We start from the raw sequence: 16,352 nt of genomic DNA, 5'->3' as shown, positions 1-16,352 counted from the left end.
AAACTATTAACAGACATAAGACGCAAATATTACCCACTTTTAAGAATATAGAAAGCTACGGGTCAAGTTAAGGTCATATCCAGCACTGTTTAGAAAACAGTTAAAAGTGCTTTTTTCCCCATATCACTAGCTAGGTAGATGTTCTATATTGTAGCCAAAAGTATATGATCTGAACAATGTTTCCAGTTCAGAAACATAAACCGTTTCCCGGTTCAAATGGCTTGACTTTGACGATGATCTAAAGCTGATAATAGAACACCGTGTGGGTGATGAAAATTCGATGTATAAAGAATTGAGAGTACCTTAACACAGAAGAATGTAACACTTAAAATTACGACTATATCATAAGTTATAAATACATTAGTGACCCAAACAAGAAAAAGATAAAAAGAGGTGATTAGAAAACCTCCACATCATATACACCTATTCCGTGTCCTCTGGAAATAATTAGAATAAGAATATAGCATGTTTGCTTTCAAGCTAGCAAATCTATTACTGTTTAGAGCGCTTTAAGTACACCAATACGCTAACGCTCGCAAGAACAATAACACCCGCAAAAATTCCAGAACGGAGAGTCAATGTACTGGTTTTCTGTATACTCGCTGTATCAGATGGTACTTTTGTTGTTTTGGTCGAAGTGGCAAACACCAAATCCAATTTTAATGCCTGAAATAAAAAAAGACGCTTAGTGTAAGCATGCATCTAAGACATTACAACAGATCCATGGAAAGGCCACATTGTCAAATGAAAAGACAAACAAAAGAAGACAACTTCACCTTCAGTCCTGCAGACCTAGCATAGCTGACAGCAGCCGCAAGATCGTTATCAGTCTCAAGAATAATATCATCACCTTCATCATCCTTATACTAGAAGAAAAAAGTAAAACCCGACACCATATCATAATATTTACATTTAGTATGACCAAAAGGCAGACTAAACTAATCTTAGAATAAAACATACCAGAATTTTAGGGCGTTCTCCGTCATTAAAATCCCCAATTATTTGCATGACAGCAGATACAAGCTCGTCTACATGTTCAGCACCTATAAAAAAGACAGCAGCAAATACTTGCAACTTCTAAATATTATAAATCCAGACTTATGGTCAGGAAGTCCACAGCGACAGCAAAACGCAGGCCAGTAAATTAAAGTTCACGCTAAGCTTTCCCCAAGATGTCACTTACCACAGTAGAATCGACGCACATTGCCATTGGGATGCTCAAATTTAAAAGCAAATGAATTTCCAAAACCTACAGACTGATATGTAGACTTTGTCGTATCTGCCCCGTCCAAAGTCACCAGTGCAGAGTTTTCACTGCAATCAGACATTGTATGCTTAATTACAGAACAAAACAAAATTGATAACTCCCCAATTTTTCTTATTTTTCTGTATTATAATTTTAGTTTCTTTTAGTTTTTAATTTTCTAGAATTAAGATAGTTTAGAGTTTTTATTTTAATTTTAGAGTTTTGTAAAAATAATGCTTTTTAGATGATGAATAATGTTTTTAAATAAATAGTTTTTTAGTCTCTCTTTTTTTTTAATTTCAAAATAAAAATATTTTTTATAGTTTTGTTTATATAACCTTTTTTTTTTTTCTGTTTAAACCTTCTTCCATTTTTCTCTTTTTATAGGTTAGTCTCTGGTCAATTCGGCTGAAAAGTCCACAGATGCACATTGGGCCATTGGCTGAATGGAATCTGGGCTGAAGTTAAGTGGAAATACGTCGTTTTGGTAGGCTGAAACTGCCTTTGCTTGAGGGGTTCATTCGCACACAAGTCATTTGGCAAAAGAGCACTCCCTCGAACTAGGGTTTGTGCGGGAGAAAACGCGAGGAAGAGAAGAGCCATGGCTCGTGTGTCGCTGCCCAGAGGAGAACGAAGATGAATAGATCTGGGAAGCTCTAATCGGCGGTGAGGTGGAGTTGATCGAAGGGTCCAGAGAGGAGCTGGAAGCAAAGTGAAGAAGAGACACTATCGGATGAGAAGAAAAAGCGAAGAAGGTTCTTTTCCTTTATTTTCTTTTTCTCTGATTCAGACCCCTATATAAAGGGGTATGTAAATAGACAATACGTAGCGTAGGGGGTTTTTGGACGAGAGACACGACCGACTTTGTACAGGTGTGTGTTCGAGAGATTTGGTTTTCCTAGGGTTTTTACGCGTTCTTCGTAGGGTGGTTGTCTCGGTTTCATTCTATTGGTTTAATTTCCATTTTCCTTTTAATAAATTTCAGTTCCGTTGCCATGGTTCTATTTTTTTATTGCTATTGTGGTTTTACCTTGTAGTTAAGGCAGTTTTCATGCTTTCTATTGATTTAGTTGTAACTTTAGGTTGTTATTTGCTTTGATAGTGATAGTTGAAGCTTGTGTTGAATTCTGATGCCTCTGGACAATTGATTGGTGCATTTTACAGTTTCTGATTTGGTATTGTTATGTTTCAGCGTTTAGATTCTAATTGTTTATTCTATTTTTCATGCATATGTTGCTTTTATGTTTCAGTATTAAGTTTTACCCAATTTTAGGTATATTTTTTGAGTTCATGTGATGGCAATTCTGTTTAGGTAATTTTTAATTAGGTTTTTTTAATTGATTGCAAGTAGCTTAGTTAGTTCTTTTGGATTCCAGATTGTTTGTGGAAATTCAAGTAGAGAATGATGATTTGCTTCTGCCAATTGTTTTTATTAGGAATTTAAAGGTGCATTAAAGATTAGGTGTAACTTTTAATTGCATTTAGGATAGGAATGTGCTTCTGATATTGGTTACAAACTTGAACCAGAGTTGAACTTGCTGCGGTTTGGTGCATTGAATAGAATTTTACACATTTTAAGTTCTAAATTGGGACTTAAAAACCCCACAGTGGTTATAAATTTACAGGACGTCTTCCTGAGTTGTAAATGAACACTTTTGTGCACTAATCTCTGCAATTTTGATTCTAATTCGTGAGTTTAATCAATGATTCATTGTTTGAGTAATATTTGTAGGTGTTTCTGTTAGAATGATTTTAGTTTTAGTTGAATTTCTTTTATTTCCAAATTTTAGATTCTGATTGAGTGATTCTTCATCCATAAAAATTTCTTCCTTTGCCAAATGTTTTAGAATTGATCATTTCTGTTTGAGAGTTCTAAAGATTGGATTTTAGTTTTAATCTTTTTTAGATTTTGGGTACTTTACTCATGGTTCATTTCACTTTAAGCTTTTATTTCACTGCATTATTCTTTCACTTTCCAGGTTAGACCCATTATTTCATTTTAGTATTTCATATAGGTTCATGATCATTTAGCATTTAGGTTTCTTAGCTTTTATGTTTGTTGAATATGCTTTGAATTAGTTCGGCTATTGATTTCATATTGGCTTTTCATTTGAATTTGTATTTTTTGAGTAATGAATTTTACTTTGTAGAGATATTAAATAGGTTCTGTTTTTGTCTATTTCTAACTGTTTTGTTCGGTTTCATATCACATCTCGTTGTACATTTTAGGTTCATTTCCTATTAGTTAGATTTCTATTTCTTTTTCTTTTCTTTTACTTTATTTTCTTTCTTTCTTCAAAGAGATTTAGTTTAGATTTTTCCTTTTTAGTTTCATTCTTTTAAATGTCCCCACCTTGCATTAATTTGTTAGTTAATAAATAAAATCAGACTAAACTCTACATCCTAAACTTAATTTTTGTCAAGTCCTTCGATTGATTTTCTGGTCAGTCCTATATTTTCATTAGTAGGGACTAAGATATTTTCATTAGTAGGGACTAAGATTTCATGTGTTTTTGTTTCATGTGTTTTTGTGCGACCAAAAAAACAGCTCAACAAACACATAGAAAACAGAATACATTTAACAAGGTACCTACCTATGGGTGTCAAAATCTTCAGGCGGCTCTAGAGAAAATGCTGAGTCCCAAAATTTTTGCATAACTGTGTTTGACGCATCATTAGATGCACCGGGACTACTTTCAACCTACAAAGTACACAACTTATAAACAGGACACCATAATCCTTTTAATAGTACCAAATGTTAGTAATGTACATGCTTCTTAATTCATAATATTCAAGAATGAAGATTATATTATTTTTTGTTCAATATTAGTAATGGTCCAATTATTATAAAAATCATTATTATGCAGCATCAGTTATCAACCGAAACAGAGTCCCAGACACACAACACACTGGATAACCTGAATATTTTTCTTCAAAATATCCATTAAAAGGCTTAGTTTATCATGTATTTTGAGACTCAAACATGAAATTTACCAGAGAAATTGCAGCATGAGTTATCTGCAAAACATCCAAACAAGCAGTAACAATTCCATCTGCAAGTGAAAAATAAATAATACTTAGCACAATTACATTAGGAAGTACGTACGCAATTAAGGCAAAGCTAACCTTTGTCCACCACAGGAATATGTAAGTACTTTCCATTATGCATCATATGCAGTGCGTCCAAAATTGTTGTTTCTGGAGATGCATATTCTGGGTTTGGAGACATCACCTAACAAAAAATAAGTAACAAAGTGAAAGAATAAAGAAGAAAATCAAAATTATTTCAGAATACCTAGCAAATATAAGCACCAGGCAGATGAAACGATATCTCAGAATAAACCACTTTCCAGTATAGTTACTTAAGAATATAAAATAATAACAACCTTTTCCACAGGAGTCTCCTCAGGAGAAAGATTTTGAGCCACGACCCGCAGAAGGATGTCTTTTGAACTGCAAAACGGATTCACAGGACAATATACTGTGCATAAAACAAAATTTTCCAATGTCCATTTGGTAAATGTCAATCAAGAACATTGCTTTTTATAAACAAGGTGCAGGTGCGAATGTTATTTGCTATCATGTATTTATAAGAGGAGAGAGACAAAAGCCTAAGGAAAAAGATTGTACGTAAGTATCCCATGAATCTTATTTTCCATCACAATCACAGCTGAATTTACTTGCAACTCCCGCATCCTTTTTGCTGCTACATAGACCGAATCTGATACTGATGCAATAGCAACCCTAGAAACACATAAAGCTACAGAATGTTGTAAAACTATCATATCTAATTATAAAAGAGTCACTTGGCAACATGTAAAAGAACAAGAAAATATGATGTGAAATTACTTTGTATTTTCGCCAACTATAGTTGTCAGGGAAGGTTTGAACACGCGCTCCCTCAATGTTTCAATAAAAGTATTTGGAACTGACAAAAACATTGAGAATTGAAACAGAAAATTAGCATCATTAAAACAAAGAGAATACATAGCAATTTTCAACACTCCCAAATATTACTGTGAGCTGCCCAAGAATTTAGATAGCAGAACTCGCAAGTTTTAATGTCTCTTTCTTGATAGTATCTTGTCTTCCACTTACCAACCTTTCCCAAACATCACAGAGTATACCTTCCAAATTAACATCTGAAGTATGCCATTGAAGTATATATGCATAAACAAACAATTCCTACACTTGATCCATAAAAATATTCGAAATTTTTTAAATACAGTGGAGGAATTACGGGCAAAAATAGTATCTCTGACGACAACTATATTTTCGTTTTAGTAACAAATAACTACACGAGTCATTAACTAATAGGTTTTTCACACTGACCACTCTGGGCATTTTAAGAAACAAAAAAAAACTATTGCAAAAAAAAAATGAGGGTAAAGTAGGAAGGGGGGTGAAGGCGAATAATAGAACCTCATAAAAAGAAAAATAAGATAAAAGAGAAAATGTTCCAAACTTTTTTCGTATTGCCAGTTCCTTTGTGCCTTATTTTATGCCAGAGAGACAACAATGCTTTAACTTCTTTTTGACAGCCAAGTCAGTTTAAGAGTAAGCCAGCATAAAATATATTTTGATTCCTCTAAAATATCTAAAATTCAGTTTTAGTTCACTAAATCATTTTGTCGAGATTTTGTGATTCTAATTTTGAAATGCCCACTTTAGATTCTTAAATGTAATCTAAACCACTTTTTGTCTCTCAACAAAACATTATCTAAGCCATTGAAAAAACTAAAAGTGGTGGTGCATTTCAAAATTAAAGGGACTAAAACAAAAAGTTTACAAGGATTAAAATTAAATTCAAAATTTTAGAGGACCAAAACATATTTTATCTTAAAATTTAAACTTATGTTCGACCATGTAATAAAGATTAGAGAAAATATTCTGACACATGTCTACACTCATTCTCGTTTGATACATTATTTTTTATTTTCTTATTATAAAAATCATATTAAATGAGTGGAGGTGTGTCAAATTATCATTACTTTAAAGATTAATATAGATGTACGAGAGGCAATGAAAAGCAACTCGAGTTTATGTAAAAGCATGAAGCATCATAAATAAAAATGTATGTAAAAGTACAACAGTTAACAAACCAGACAATTGACCAGCCAGTCGGAGTTCCACCCCCTCAACTGCTGCAGCAACGGCACTCCCTTGTTGAGTAGCTTTTTCCACCCTAGATATGGCATCGTAAAGACACTTGGTGATATCCAGCATGGCAATGACTTCACCATTTTCCACAACTGGGAGGTGTCTGAATTTACCTATCGGAAGAAAAGTCAAATTATATTTCTCGCTTAATCAAATACTTTCTAGCCAGTGTATGAGTCCATTAAACTAGATATATATACACAGAGAGAATCTATTAAAATTACTTGCCTGATTCTAGCATAATCAACTAGTTAAAGAAGAAAACGTAACGGGCAAAAATAAAACAAAACAAAAAACAGAGCAACAAAAACTCTACAAGGACAACACACGGTGACCATGATTACAAGATAACAATGTTTAAAGCCATTCAGCGCCAAAAAAAAAAATTGAGGAATCACTTAAGAAGGACAAATAAACAAAAAATGAAACATTTAGTAAAAGAGTGCTGGGTACTTTTGCTGAGAATCAATCTAAAATATCTTAACACCATCTTTTAACTTCATTATTTTTTTACAAAATTAACCTGACTTTTAACTCAATGAGTAATAGAAGAAATACATTAGTTTCAAGTGTTTCACTAGCGTTGCGCATTATATAAAAAAGGAAAAAAGAAAATATAGATGCAATATTTATGATACTCCGTTAACACTGTTCTCCAATCGGAAATAAGCGCAATAACTTAACGAAATTCCTAATATACAGATAACTCTAAAACTAATTAGACAACAGTATCTGCAACAACTAAATGTTGTCATAAAAAATGAATTTAAAAAATGATCAATACTATTAATTAAATTAATAATTTTCTTAATCTTTCAGAATTAGTTAATAGTTCTCACGATAAAATGGAGGCAGTAGTAAAAGGCAATAAAGTTATGGCCCAACTCTAATATGTGTCACGTGATGTAACGTTTCCATATCTAGCTCTGAAAGTGCTTTCCTCCAAATTCAATTAACTTTAGAATGGAGCAGACATGTTTATATACACAGGGTCCCACAAGCTACGATTATGTAACGTAAATAAAAACTAATATCCCTTAACTAACATAACGTTCAACAACGATCATCCTCTGCGAAGAAAAAAAAAAACCCAGAATGAAACTGGAATATCTGTGAAAAATGCTTCAAAATATTTAAAATATTTAACTAGTAGTTCGAGATTGACAGAGGAAATTTACGAAGCTAACCCTGAATCATCTTCTGAAGCGCTTCAATGGCAAGGGTATCAGACGTCACGAAGACGGGATTCCGCGTCATGACCTTGGACACCGTTGTCTCCTCCGGTTTCATCCCCTCGGCGACGACTCTAATGGCAACGTCCTGAAAACGACACGCAGGAACGTGAACAAGAGAAAAGAACATTTAGAGCAAAAAGAATGGCGTGAAATTGTATGGTAACCTTGTCAGTGATAATTCCGGAAAGCAGAGCATTGGAATCGGTGAGCAAAACGGCGTCGATGCGTCGAGCGGCCATGCGTCTGCAGGCATCGGAGACGGTGGTTCCGTCAGGGATGGTGAGGGCCTTGGACAAACGGAGATTCCTAACGGTCCTTTCTCCGCCATCATCCGGAGCGGTGACTCCGTTACGGGCGGGGAGGGAGAGGGACTTTTTGTGAGGGCGCTTGGGCTTCCTGGAAGACTGGTTAGGGGTGCTCATGGTGTGTGGTGGTGTTTGCATGAATCAGATTTGGCGCTTATTTTTTTGTGTTTTTATGAAGCTTTATCAATCTTTATCACGACACATAGGTTAGGGTTCTGCGGGCCCTCTCTCTTCCCTCACCTGCACATTAAGATAATTTTTATTTCCTTTCTTTTCTTTTTTCCCACCACTCACATCTTCCTACTCTTTTCCGCCTTTTACAAACCAATCATAATCGATGCTAAATGCTGTGGTCGCTTTTATTTTAATCCTGATTTTCATATTATTTTTTACAATTTTAATCTTCTTATCCTCACCATTGCAACTTCTTAAATATCAACGTTTTAAAACAAAATATTAACTACACGCTCTTCGAAATTCCATGGAGACATTTCACATAAAAACTTCTCTTGCCTCCAAGGAAGGGACAGCGATTGAAATTTTAGGACCATGAAATATTAGTTACGTGCATTCATTTTTAAATTATCTATATATATATTGTACACGATATTAAAATCTATTCGGTTTTAAATTGGTTGAGAACTGTGTTATAAAGCCAGATTAAATTACAATAGAATTAATTATTATTATTTTCATCCCATGTCGATGAAAACTCCTTCAAATTTTCATTAAAGACAATTATCTATTATTGAAAAATACTAAGAATAAATATTTATTTTTTATTTTATTTAAAAGTTTACCCCCACACAAACTTATATTCTCTATCTTTCTGTAAGTTTAAAGAATACTTTTGCCATTTTAGTGTTTTTAGATTAAATTCTTCATTTTTGTTACAACAGACTTTTTTTTATCAAGAATTTTTCTAGTGGTTTTTTTTAAAGAAGTAGTGCCCATGTAAGGTTTGATTATGAAAGTTTATTTGGATTAATAAGAAGTTTTTTGCTAATAGAGATGATTCAATTAAGGTAAAAGGTGTTAATAATTTTATTTCAATATATTGGTTGTTTATATGGGAGCAATTGCTTTCTGCACTCATCAATTTCTTCTTGTACCTCATCATTTTTTTTAATTTCATTCTTTGTATTTTATTTGAACCTTTCCCTTTGTTGAGACGCATGCATGTGCAGGTTATATGTGTTGTAGTGGTGTGGGGTCTCCGGTGAAATGTTGCCATTTGCGAGAGTGAGGTGCGATGTGGGAGGTAAGTATCACTATTTTTCTATCGAAAATGTTTCTTTAACACCTTTATTTGACACAAATTTCACACCGGCCAGGTGTCAAATTTCTATTGGCTTTTTTCTTTTAAATGAAAATGGGTTTTTTAAAAACTGACGAGGGTAGAATAAGAATTCTGAAGATATGAAATTTCGTTTGGCAGTTCCTTTTTCTTCTCTTTCACTTTATTTCTGAAGCTTCTTGTCTCCCATCACTCTTTCCATTCCCGGTTGTTTCATCTCTTCAATCCTTTGATTTCTCTGTTGTACCGTTCATCTCATCTCAACCCCAAAAAAACTATCTTTCGCAAGGTAAGCTCTATTTCCTCTATTCCCTTTTTGGGTGGCTTTGGCGTTGTGTGTGTGTTTTGTCATTTCGTCCCCTTCTCGCATTATGTGGGTTCTCTTTCTGTATCATTTCGTCCCCTTCTCGCATTGTTCTCTTTGGCGTTATTTATTCATTTTGTGTTTTGTGAACCCTAAGCCACCATTGATTTTTTGGTCTCTTTCGTGTTTTCATTTTTTGTGCAGTTGCAATGGCTTCCGAAATCCCAAAGGTAAGTTAAAGTTTTGGTCTTTTATTTAGTTGCATTTTTTTTGTTAGTATAACAATCTTTTCATTATTTTTTGATTAGGAGAATATGACAAGTACAATATTTTCATTATTTTTTGATGATTTGGTTGATATGACAAGTACAATATTTTCATTTCAGGAAGAATTGCTTGCAATCAGAAAGCGATATGTACGTGAATGGATCCTGGACGATGAGAACATAAGACTACTGGATGCGCTAGAGGTCTATGGATTGTTGTAGGATAGTTGTCCAGTGTAAAAATGTAGTGTAGTTTAGTTTGTTTTGATAGGATAGTTGTCATGACAGTGTACTTTTTATATGAAGTCAGTGTACTTTTCGTTTTATATATATGAAGACATTGTACAACTTCTTATTGGAATAAGATTGTTTTATATTTTTGAAGACATTGTATAAATTGTTATTGCAATAAGATGATTGATTTCAAGATTGCTTATGTGCAATGTAGAAATGATTGTTGATTGATGTCCAAGTTTTTGTTATGTGCAATGTATGAAAGTTCCATAGCATTTAAGGCCAAGTACTGCAATCTGTGCAGCAAAAAAGACCCTTGTAATCGTTTACAAGAGGTTGGCAATCGTTTACGCGAGCCTTTTTTCTGTTTTGGACATCCTGTTGCACTAAAGGAACCACCTGTGGTAACGTGGGGGACCACAAGAGATTTTGGGTGTTTTTGAAGACAACTTGGTTTTTGGTATAAGTGTGAGTGTAGGGTTGGATGTGATGCTTGGGAAACCCCATGATGTAAAAGGGGTCCACCCAAGGTCATGACATGAACCTTGGTAAAGTTCAGTGAAATCTGCTACATAAAACACTCTTGTAATCGTTTACAAGAGGCTTGTAATCGATTACGCAAGCTATATTCTCGTTTTGGACATCTTGTTGTACTGAAGGAACCACCTATGGTAACGTGGGGGACCACGGGTGATTTTGGGTGTTTTATAAGACAACTTGACTTGTTTTTGGTATAAGTGTGAGTTTAGGGTTGGATGTGATGCTTGGGAAACCCCATGATGTAGGAGGGGTCCACCCAGGTGATGACACGAACCTTGATGAAGTTCACTGAAATCTGCCACATAAAACACTCTTGTAATCGATTACAATAGGCTTGTAATCGATTAAGCGAGCCATATTCCTGTTTTGGACATCCTGTTGTACTGAAGGAACCACCTGTGGTAACATGGGGGACCACGAGTGTTTTTGGTGTTTTTTAAGACAACTTGACTTGTTTTTGGTATAAATGTGAGTCTAGGGTTGGATGTGATGCTTGGGAAACCCCATGATGTAAGAGGGCTCCACCCAGGGTGATGACACCAACCTTGGTGAAGTTCACTAAAATCTGCCACATAAAACACTCTTGTAATCGATTACAATAGGCTTGTAATCGATTACGTGAGCCATATTCCTGTTTTGGACATCCTGTTGTACTGAAGGAACCACCTGTAGTAACGTGGGGGACCACAAGTGATTTTGGGTGTTAAATGAGTTGTCAATAACCTGCATAGTGTTGGTACCAGCGAGGTATGGTTTGAAGAGTATAGCGCAGCGGAATTAAACTTAGAGTAAGCAGAAAGCGTGTTCGGTCACAAAAATAGTTCCTTTATCAGTTTTAAATTTCTTGTAAAACTTTTATCGAACAGTTGGAGTGCTAAAAGATTAAGGAGTGTAGGGAAGAGAAAAATCACACAAATGATTTTTATACTGGTTCGAATCAAAAGATTCTACGTCCAGTTGTTAATCACTATAAAAAGTGATTAACGATTTCCACTAAAAATATAGTCAGATTACAAGATAATGAAATGAGTAAGGGATAGGAAACACCTTCCTTCGACAAACGAACCGGAAGAGTGCAGTGAGTAACTTCCTTCGACAAACGAACTGGAAGTGCTTCCTTCGACACACGAACCGGAAGCAAACACTCTGCTAACTCGAAGAGAACCGCTCCGACTTTCGACACACGAAACGTGAGCTTCTCCTATTCACGAGACCAGGCAAAGCACCTTACCAACTCGAAGAGAACCACTCTGACTATCGACACACGAAATGCGAGCTTCTCCTATTCACGAGACCAGGTAAGGGAACAGAACTAGCCTTAGAGAACTTCCTCAGACAAACTGTATTCTGCTAAAGACCTAAGTTCAAATGTTACTTCTGAACTTCACAGAAACCCAATATATAGGCAGCTGCTCTGAATATCAAAGGTCAAGTCCCAACTGCCACAAATAATCGATTATTGTAAGTGATAATCAATTATTCAAGTCCGTTATAGGTATTTTCAAAAAGTGATAATCAATTATATGAGGTGATAATCGATTATTCTTGAATGACTTTTGATAATCGATTATTGCTTCTTAATAATCGATTATTGCAGTTAAAAATGTAAGATTTACAAAGTTTATAGGACTTTCCTACTACACTTAATTTCAACAAATTGCTTTTAAATAATTTTAGACTCTTCTTCAACTAAGTTTTCTTGGAGCATCATCAAAACAATTGTCTTCAAGATTTACCAATACTCCTTATTGGTAACAGTCTCCCCCTTTTTGATGATGATCAAAAATTCATTTTTTAAAAGCAACTTTGGCTATCCTGCAAAACATACGAGCTAACAAACAACAACAGAGTTAGCAATACCTGTATCAATTTATACTTCTCCCCTTATATTATTCTTCTCCCCCTTTTTGATCATAAGCAAAAAGATTAAATTTAAAAAGCTCCCCCTAAATATGATCTCCCCCTCAATTAAACAATGTATGCATAAAACAAGAGATTATGTTATTCATAAAAGAAAGGATTACATAGACACCATAAGGAGAAACATAAAAGACAGAAGTTTAACATAGAGATAAGAATAACAACCAATCAAAAGAGCACTCAGAAAAAAAAATCCTAATTCTAAAATTCAGGACTTGGATCACTCGGGTGATTGAAGGTTTAGGTGATTTTCAATATTTACTAGATGAACATCAATGTCAAGAATTTGATCAACCATATAACTTTTCATGAGCTTGCTGCCATTCATAAATTTGATCAAAGTGAGGTTTCAGGGCAAGACTCATATCTTCCAATTATCACAAAAGTTCTCAATCAAAAGCTTCACCCCCTCTTTTTAAAAAAATCTAAAGTTTATGCTCCTCATAAAATAAGTAACTTAAAAAATTAAGTCCTTTTTAAAAGTACTCCTCCTAAATGTAATAGTCCCCTTTTAAAAAAAAATTTTAAAAAGTTTTTTTTTACGCTGATAATCGATTATTTAAGCTGATAATCGATTATTATCTGTGATCCAAATTGTCAAAATCTAAATTTTTAGGCTGAGATAATTGATTATCACCCTTTGGTAATCGATTATTTACGTTAATTTCCGAAAAAACAGAGATTTAGGCCAAATTTTCAACCTAAAACACATCTAGCATTCATAAAAGGTCCAAACATCTAACAACCTTACATATCTCCCCCTCAAATGGTTACTAGGTATCACAAGATCATGTCATAAGATGTCAAACAAAAATTTCTCTTAAACTCAAAAGTAGATTCTGAAAAATATTTTAAGATCGGTTCAGTCCAAAACAATGCAGATATGCTTACAAGGCAGTTCAGAAAAGTATTTGAACTTCCAAACCATTTTCAATATTTCTTAGCAAATCAAATTCAGCTTTTATCAGACTTTATCAATGATTCTGCAATCAATTTATAAACTATAATGAAAGCAACAATAGCTAATATAAATGTGATCACATCACAACAACTCAAAGTTTAACAGGAAAGCATTTCTACTAGCATAATTAGTTCAAAAAAACTAATTTTGACAGCATAATTTATAACTTCCCAAAAAACAACTATGATTCATGCACTTTCATATCCCAATCTGTTCAATCCCATGAATTCAGTTGTGCATATCAAAACAAAATATACAAAAATTCAAACACAAGAGTTGATTCAAAATTTATCTTTCAACAATTTTTTTAAACCAAATAATTTACAGCACAATTAAGCAAATTTGATCCGTTTCATTTATTGTATCCAAGCTCTCAATGTGAATTATCATAGCTCATTTGGAATTCATTTTGAACATATAAACAGATCTCCATCGAAATAATTTCAAAATAGAGATGATAATTTAATCATCAAATGTTTTTTTTTTCTTTTTTAATCATCCAAAAATGCCAATGAAAACCAGCTCATTTGAATGACTTTTTCATAATTTTTGATGCTAGACAGAGATTATACCAAAGGTAACTTCAAAGTACTCATGAAATTGAATACTGGACTAGTTAAACATATATTCAATTTGACAATTTTACAGCAAAGTATCAAAATACAATGCACATAAAAAGATAAAAATTTAGCACTTGAATGTCTTAAATAAATTAATTTCATTGATTAAAATGTGCAAGCAAACAGGAACACTCCACAGGATGAATGAAACAGTGATGAACATATCATTTGCTCAAACAGAAATGAATATAATAGTAATCAAAGATTTGAAGATCAAACATAGCAAAATGCAATAGTACAGTTTGAATACTACTTAGCTCAATCACTTGGTGTTCGAACCAAAGCTTTGGATATCACTTGATTGATTCACTTCCTGGCTTGGAGCATCAATTCCAAAAGCAGAATATCAGAAACTTCTCTTCTCCTTTTGAAAACTTAATTTACAAAACAAAGCAATAGTACTTTTGGTACCCATAACCTTATTTGGGTCCTTGAGGTTAGACACATATTACTTTATGACAGGAACCCAAGCATATTTTCCATTTGGAACTCCAAAATGTTTAATGTTGCATTTGTTAGAAGTGTATCCCTTTTTCATGTAATAGAAACAACAAACATCATGCACCTTGTTTTTCATAAAAGTCCACTTCTCAACCCAAACTCTACGGGTTCCTTTAATTTGAGGTTTCCTATGTTGATGCATGTTCTTGTTTTTAACATTTTTCTTTCTAAAACCATTTTGAACATGTGAAATAGATTTGGTGGCCTTAGCAAGCAAATTTTCAAGAATATCTATGTCAAACATGTGACTTTTACAAGACAGACACTCAACAGGTTGATTATTTGCATCAGATTCAGTTAATTTCATTTCAAGATTACTAATTTTGTTTCTCAAAACCACTTCTTCATCTAATGCACTTTCATATTTAGTTTTCAATTCCTTAAACTTATTTTTCAAATTTTTATGATCTGCATCTAATTTCTCAGATTCATTTAACAATTCAAGAAAAGCTTTTTGTAAATCAAACTCACTAGTGTCAAGGCTAGAGCAACTTACTTGGCTTGTAGTGTCATCAGTAGCAACCGTCAAACACAACTTTGCTTCTTCAACAGAATCACTTGAACTACAAGTGCTTGATGCAGTATCCTCTCAAGCAATGTATGCCTTCTTCTTTTTGTGAGACTTCTTTTCTTCACCCTTTTTGAGGTTTGGACAATCTGCATTAATGTGTCCTTTTTCTCCGCAACCATAACATTTGTAATTTGAAGAAGATCGTTGTTTCTTCTTTCGATCCTTTTTAATTTGTTCCTTTCATGAACTTGTTGAATTTTCTGAACATGTGAATCATATTTTTGTCGTCAGAGTCTTCATATTCAGATTCCTCATCCTTTTCTGAGCTCATGCCTTTTGAATTTTCAGTTTTGAAGACCAACATTTTCTTATTTCCTTAGGCTTCCTCAACGTTCAGTCTATTCAACTCGAGCTTGTGCTCTCTCAACTTTCCAAAAAGCACAGCCATAGGCATGGACGTCAAGTCATGAGACTCAGTTATGGCAGTAACCTTTGGCTACCACGCCCTGTTCAAAGATTTCAAAATTTTAACATTCAATTCTTCAGTGTCAAATTTCTTACCTAAACCAAAAAGATGGTTGACGATATGTGTGAAGCGTTTTTGCACATCAGCGATGGTTTCACCCTGTTGCATCTTGAACATCTCATACTCTTGTATCAGGGTGTTCTTCCTAGCACGTTTCACATCATCGGTTCCTTCATGGGTTACTTGAAGAACTTCCCACATCTCCTGAGCCGTTTTGCATACTGAGATCCTATAAAATTCATCTAATACCAAAGCAGAGGATACTATATTGTGAGCCTTTATATCAAATTGGGCTCGTCTATTTTCGTCAGCAGTCCATTGCAAATATGGTTTTTCTTCCTCTACACCATTTAAATTTACAGTAGGAATAAAAGGACCATTCAAAACAACTTCCCAAATACCCCTATCAATTGACTCTAAAAATATTTGCATTCTTATTTTCCAAAACGCATAATTTTCCCCCATAAACAAAGGAGGTCTATCAATAGAAGCACCCTCTAAATACATTTGGTTATGACCGCTCATTTTCGAAAAATTTGAAAAACTATCAAAGCAAGCTCTGATACCAATTGTTGGTACCAGCGATGTATGGTTTGAAGAGTATAGCGCAGCGGAAACTTAGAGTAAGCGAAAAGCGTGTTCGGTCACAAAAATAGTTCCTTTATCAGTTTTAAATTTCTTGTAAAACTTTTATCGAACAGTTGGAGTGCTAAAAGATTAAGGAGT

At 34.0% G+C, this 16,352-nt stretch overlaps 1 protein-coding gene across 1 annotated transcript; it reads right to left on the bottom strand.

Moving 5' to 3' along the window:
* Positions 1 to 319: 319 nt before the first annotated feature.
* LOC106780719 (CBS domain-containing protein CBSCBSPB3) lies at positions 320 to 8,311 on the bottom strand. Its single transcript, XM_014669034.2, has 13 exons — positions 7,806 to 8,311; positions 7,594 to 7,726; positions 6,349 to 6,519; positions 5,096 to 5,174; positions 4,877 to 4,990; positions 4,633 to 4,699; positions 4,373 to 4,478; positions 4,241 to 4,299; positions 3,841 to 3,947; positions 1,184 to 1,314; positions 961 to 1,043; positions 777 to 866; positions 320 to 666 (listed from the first exon to the last, which is right to left on the bottom strand). Exons 1-13 carry the CDS (start codon positions 8,082 to 8,084, stop codon positions 493 to 495), a joined length of 1,593 nt encoding a protein of 530 aa, XP_014524520.1. The 5' UTR covers positions 8,085 to 8,311; the 3' UTR covers positions 320 to 492.
* Positions 8,312 to 16,352: the final 8,041 nt, after the last annotated feature.

Source organism: Vigna radiata, unplaced genomic scaffold (assembly GCF_000741045.1).
Source record: "Vigna radiata var. radiata cultivar VC1973A unplaced genomic scaffold, Vradiata_ver6 scaffold_51, whole genome shotgun sequence".
Taxonomy (NCBI): Eukaryota; Viridiplantae; Streptophyta; class Magnoliopsida; order Fabales; family Fabaceae; genus Vigna; species Vigna radiata.
This window is presented reverse-complemented; position numbering and strand designations above follow the sequence as displayed.

Excerpts from the sequence above, each read along its gene's own strand:
- LOC106780719 (XM_014669034.2), bottom strand. The coding sequence starts at position 8,084 with ATGCAAACACCACCACACACCATGAGCACCCCTAACCAGTCTTCCAGG. Across the intron at positions 7,727-7,805 it reads CCGGAATTATCACTGACAAG|GACGTTGCCATTAGAGTCGT; the intron begins GTTACCATACAA and ends TGTCGTTTTCAG. Across the intron at positions 4,479-4,632 it reads AGGAGACTCCTGTGGAAAAG|GTGATGTCTCCAAACCCAGA; the intron begins GTTGTTATTATT and ends ATTTTTTGTTAG.